General features: G+C 39.9%; 1 protein-coding gene across 1 annotated transcript; it reads right to left on the bottom strand.

Annotated features, from left to right (window-relative positions):
- Positions 1–4,667: 4,667 nt before the first annotated feature.
- LOC102482298 (vomeronasal type-1 receptor 4-like) lies at positions 4,668–5,612 on the bottom strand. The gene has a single exon (XM_006142202.1). The coding sequence runs from the start codon at positions 5,610–5,612 to the stop codon at positions 4,668–4,670; it is 945 nt and encodes a 314-aa protein (XP_006142264.1).
- Between the last annotated feature and the right edge of the window lie 713 nt (positions 5,613–6,325).

The raw sequence follows: 6,325 nt of genomic DNA, 5'->3' as shown, positions 1-6,325 counted from the left end.
GACCTCTTGAAGGACTAGAGGGGATGGTGGTCCTGACTTTCCTGCTGGCACCTCCTGAACACCCAGGTGATCCATACCAGGCTCGATTCCCTAGTGCAGCTCACCTGCAGGTTTAACAACAAGGATCTGGGGCGTGGAGAAGGCATTAGATGCAGCAGAACCAGACTAGAAGGCAGTGGTGAGGGAGTGTGCTGTGAAGGGACCAGACAGGGCAACAGTGCTGAGGATGTAATCTGCAGCACTGAGGGTGTGAGCTGTGAAGGTACCAGACAGAATGGTGCACCTCTCTCTGGCAAATAAAATTTTTTTTTGACCTGTTTCCTAAAGTTTAAAGCAATTTGTAATTCTCTGCTCATTTCATCATATTGAAATATAGTGTTTTTTTTAAACTTTCTTGCATAATTTGCATAATTTTACTAAAGGCAGTTAATATACTATCTTTCAGGTCTGAATTCTACATCTTTGAAAGTATTTGAGGACTGGGCTGTCTTTACATAGGATTCTGTGTTACAATTTTTGTTTCCAGGAATTTAAGGACATTTGTAGGAGATCTTTGTCAAGTTTAATGGACATTTTCAAGCTTCTTGAATATATGTGAGTAGATAAAACACTTTATAAGAATATTTATTAAAATCTTTGAAGGAATATGACACCCTCAAATCAAGAGTGGTGAGTATAGAGGAAATTATAAAATTGCACAGATGAAATGAGGTAGCTCTTAAGTTCTTTCTGACTCTTAAATAAAGAAGATGAAAAATAAATATGTATAGTCATGCATATGTGCAGTCTAGAAATTTGTGTATGTGTACTGGACTGGTGAAAAATATGCAGACATTGGAACATTCACTTTGTATGCTAAGTAATGTGATTGAATGTATAAAAGAAATAGAAATAAAAAGAAAAAAAAGAAATGGAAAAACTCTAAAAACCTAATCTTTCTCATGTGAGAGAAAGGGAATACAGTGATGGAGACATAGTTCAGACTTCTCTAAATATGGCTGACTTTACAGGTTGACTTTATTACTATAGAGATAGTATGATTTTTATACAACAAAGCTAAATTTATGAAACCTTAGAAATCTAAAACAATGCAAGAAATGAAAATGCTTTGTATCAAGTTAGTAGTATAACTCATAAAGAATTGTTTCACGTAATTCCAAGAGTAGTTAACTGTGCATTCCTTGTAAAATATACACTAAGAACAAAATTAAATAGCCAAAAAAAAAAAAAAAAGAAAAAAGAAAAAGTAAGTCTGCTCTGGACCCTCTGAGAATGCAACTGGTTACCCATTGCCCTTCTGGTGTCTCTGCTGTGTGAATCATTGCTTCAGGGATTTTAAGGACAACTGCATTGGGGAAGGGACAATAGTTTCCTGGGGAAAGCAGAATTAAGAAACTCTTGCCTAATGAGGTGTTGAGTTCCTTCAGCAAACAAGCCTTAGGGTTTTAGGAACTAATTTCTTAAAAAATGGTCTGAGATGAGAGAATGTATTCTGAGTCTTTTTTATAAAGGATGAAATCTGCCATGGCCTAAATGTCTGTGTGTCCCCAAAATTTATGTTTTAATTCCTAATCACCAACATGATAATATTAAGAGGCAGAGTAATTTGGGAGGCAATTAGGTCACCATTAGGACAGAGTAGTACCTTAATTCATGAGGCTCCAGGGAGCTGCCGCTCACCTTCTGGCATGTGAAGACATAGCAACAATAAACACGGAATAGAACTCGAACAAAAAGGTATTAATGCTTGAGACCTCTCAGAGCTTAATGAAAACTTTGTAGAATTATCTATGGGAAGAATTTATGCCCAAATCAATGACACTAGATAGTGTCATTATTTCAGTTAGTAGGTACTGATCGGGGACAGTCGAACAGATTTCCTGAGGGAAGGAGTGAGAGACGGGACGAACGATGCAGTGTTACAACACGGAGACGACGCAGTGTTACAACTCTTCAGGGTTGTCCATTTACTGTGGCCAGCACGGAGATCACACAGTGTTACAACTCTTCAGAGTCGTCTAGAGACGATGCAGTGTCACAGCTCTTCAGGGTCTTCTGGAGACGACGCAGCGTCACAACTCTTCAGGGTTGTCTTGGTCATCTGGAGACCACGTGATGTCAGCTCTTCAGGGTCTTCAGAGTTGTCTCGAGACGATGCGGTGTTACAACTCTTCAGGGTCTTCAGGGTTGTCTTCAGTAGTTGTTTATTATTACTGAGCCTGCTCTGTCTTTAGTTATTTGTTGGTTTTGGGTTTTGTCTCACCTTCGGGGCTTTTAACTTCTCCCTCATTATCTAGGGAAATAAGATCCTCTCCCTGTTCTTTTTTAATTTTAGAATTAGCGACCACAGTGGCAAGAGCTTCTTTTAAGTCCTGAATGAATAGTTCGTGCTAGCTAAGCTCTTCTTGTTCGTGCTGGTTAAGCTCTTGTTCATGCTGATTAAGCTCTTGTCCCATTATTACCCTTATTACTTATAAGTAAGTGATCTTTGTTATTCACCGGGACGATTCTCTGCCGTCCTCCTCTGCGGCCTTTCTCGGGATGATTCTCTACCATTCCCTCTTGGATGATTCTCTGCTATCCTTTCTTGGGACGATTCTCTGCCATCCCCTCCTGGATGATTCTCTGCCGTCCTTTCTTAGGTGCTCTTCACTGGATACTTCGTACTCAGGGTCCCTGTTCAGGCGCCATGTGTCCCGGCCCCCGGGGGACAGTCGAACAGTTTTCCTGAGGGAAGGAGTGAGAGACGGGACAAACGATGCAGTGATACAGCTCTTCAGGGTCGTCCGTTTATTGTGGGCAGCACGGAGACAACACAGTGTGACAACTCTTCAGGCTCTTCAGGGTCGTCTAGAGACGACGTGGTGTCACAACTCTTCAGGGTCCTCCGGGTGGTCTGGAGACTGTGGGCCAGGGATCATGGTTATATACATGTTGGTGGGCCATGATTGGTTGTAAAAGGTGGGTTATGATTGGTTGTAAAAGGTGGATTATGATTGGTTGCTTTGTGGACCAATCATGAGGTCCTGGATATGCAAGTCTGAGGAATTCTAGTGGCCAATTAGAGTATGGTTTTGAAGGTGAGGATGTTTTGAAGGGGAGCCAATCATGGCCTTTGTCATTGTGCAATTGTTTGCTCTCTGAGAAACCAGCGATATTCGCTGGTGCACGCAGCCTCCCACAAGTAGGTACCGGTAGGGGTGGTGGCTGAGAGGATGCTTGAAGGGGCTTTTGGGAAATGCTGATGTTCTGGTTTTTGATACAGGTGCTGGTTACACGGGGTGTCCACTTTGAAAATTCAAGGAATAGTATAATTGCATAAAAGGATCAAAGGGCGTGTACACTAACGAATTTTGCACACAAGCCCACACACACCTGGTGCATTTTTCAAGCTGCTAGTTTGGGTCTTGAACCGTGTATATATTGGATCTAGTTGCTTTAATCACCATGCCACTGGTTGGCCCAGTGGGTTTTCTATAGTATATATTTTCTTTCATGGAAAATGTACATTATTTATTTTTTGGAGAGGTTTTTTTTTTTTTTTTGCTATAGGGTGTGTGCACTCGCCAAAAAGACAGAGAGAGACAGAGAGACAGAAAGTGAGAAATCACCCCCTGGGAGGTTGGCCATGACGCAACCCCTTCTCCATCTTCTTTTGGGATCTTGGGCACTCATGGACACGCACCTGGTGTCAGTTTAAACCACTGGGTCTAGGACTCGAATCGCAGTCGACTACATGGGAGTCCAGTGATAGCCATTGTGCCATCTGCTGGTCCCAAAATGATATATTTTTAACTTTTAAAATATTTGATGACTGGATCCACCAGACAGTGTAGTGAATAGGTCACTGGACTCTGACAAGGCCAACTGTGAATACAGTTACAGACATGGTAATTTCAAAATCATGCCGGGTATGTGTGCGTGTGCATGCATGCCTGAGATCTCAGAAGAATGGAAGAGAAGGTATTATGGCATGGCCATCCCTCCTGGGGGGTGATTTCTCACTTTATCTCTCACTGTCTTTGTTTGGCCCCACTCTTCCATGAGCGCACATGCCCGAAGGCAAAAATCTCTAAATACATTTTGATGACTTGTTATTTACATTCAATGATTGTACATTTCTGCAGACAACTCTCTAACGAAGACATACAAATTACTGAATGCATATGAAAATAAAGAGGTTAACATCTCTTATCATAAGGGAAATACACGTCAAAAACCACAGTGAGACACCACTTAACCCCAGTCAGAATGACTATGATCAAAAAAATAAGGAATAGCAAGTGCTGGCTAGGCTGTGGTTAAAAGGGAATACTTTACACTATTGGTGGGAATATAAATTAGTACAGTCTTAAGAATCTACAAATAGAACTACCATATGACTCAGTAATCCCACCTCTTAATAAAATTATTTTTATTAATATATTTATAATACATTTCACGTAACACAAAATATTCCAATTCAAACATACTCAATATAAAAATTATCAATGTGTTATTTTTGTATGCATTCATTGCAAGATTTTAAATCCTCATGTATTAAAAATTCACAGCATATCTTAATTTATACTGGTCCCATTTCAGTACTCATTAGATACATGGCATGTTTTTGCTCATATAAATCCTTATGGAGACTTCTATGTTGCAGGAAAAAGCTGTGTCAACCATCACTGAATACTCCTTGAAGAAAAGGTAAATCTAAGTTTTGAAAAGTAAGAAGTATATTTGGAAATAATTTTAGTATTTTTCATTAGAATGAAAGGGCAGATGGTTGGGTAACATGAAGAAGTAATTCCAACTATCCTTTCTAGTCTCGGGCTTTTCTGATGTTTAAAAAACAAATAAAAGGTCACAAAGTTGTTTGAGCAATAGAAGAACACAAAGCAACTTACCAGCCAAAGGATAGTGTGGGTAGCTTTGTTTTCAGGAGATGGCTGGGCAGAGAGGCTGGGGCTGTGAAGATGCTGGGCTCTCTTGCGGTGTTTGTGGAGCAGATTCAACATGTAGATGCTGGTCCAGATCACAGGAGCCACAAAGAGCACATCTCGTGTCACCAAGACAGTTGTAAATACCTCTGGGTAGTCGGTTTTAAAGTGCTTATTTTGACAGTATGGGTGAGAATATCCAAAACCGACAACAGTGAAATTGCGATTGGCTTCTAGAGTTAGGATTACGTGGATATAGACCATCGCGTTGATGACCCAGAAGAAAAAGAGAGAGGGTAAAATCCATGTAGAGGATTTAGTTTTAAGCCGTGCCCATTTAGAATTACTGGGACTGATAGTGATGGCTTGAAACGCACTCAGGAGAGAGGTGGTACAGAGAGTAAGACCTCGGGCAACTCTGAATATGTACAAAACTGCTTTACAACCAGCATCGCCCATAAAATGCTTTACTCCAAAGGATGATGCAATATCTGGTATCAGCTTGAACAAGATAGCCAAAACATTGACCAATGTCAAGTGTATGAAAATCAAATCTAGGGGCTTGTTCAGATGAGGTCGAATCAAGGAAGCGTATGTGTATAACAGGAAAAGCAATGAGTTCCCTATGGCCCCAATACAAATTTCAGATATGAGAAGAAATCCAAAAATCTCATCAGTTGGAAACATTATCTTAATGATAGTTGAAATGTTTTAATTGGTTAGGCAGGACTCCAACAAAATCTAAATAGATTATATTGTGAAATTATAAATAATGGAGCTTATGGAAGAATAGAAGTTGGAAAGCTCCGTATGACAGAAGGTTGCTGAGACACTCCACTCTTCGGTATTTCGGGCCCAGCTGTGTCAATTTCAGAAACTGGATTCTAGGAACTCTTGAGAACCTTAGAGTATGAAAATTGGTATTATGAAGAAAGTTGGCATTCAAATGTTAACACTGCATTGTAGTGTATTTCCTGTGTATCTTTGACCTATATGAAGACAAATTGGCATGTTATAAGGCTTTTTTCCTTCAAAATATTATATTTCATTTTATCTCTAATATTATATCTGTCCCTATTCTGGCCCTTCTATAGAACATTGTATTTCCAAGACACAAAGTGTGACGTGTATATGTCCATGTCTTTTTTACTTTTGATGGTATCCAACAGTTCTTCTAACACAAATGTCATTTTTATGTATTTATTTTATTTGTTTTAATATTATTTGATTTGATAAGAGAAAGAGAAAGAGAGAGTGAAGGAATGGGAGAGAGACATGGAGCAAAAAGGAGAGAGTAAGCCTCCAGGTTCGAGTCTCGAACTGTGGTTGGCCATGTGGAAGTCCAGCACCTTAACCACCATGCCACTTGCTGGTCCCAAAATGGTCATTTTAAACACTCA

This window comes from Tupaia chinensis, unplaced genomic scaffold (assembly GCF_000334495.1).
Source record: "Tupaia chinensis unplaced genomic scaffold, TupChi_1.0 Scaffold000067_2, whole genome shotgun sequence".
NCBI lineage: Eukaryota > Metazoa > Chordata > Mammalia > Scandentia > Tupaiidae > Tupaia > Tupaia belangeri.
This window is presented reverse-complemented; position numbering and strand designations above follow the sequence as displayed.

Bases quoted from the DNA above. Each gene is read 5' to 3' on its own strand.
- LOC102482298 (XM_006142202.1), bottom strand. From the start codon at position 5,612: ATGTTTCCAACTGATGAGATTTTTGGATTTCTTCTCATATCTGAAATT.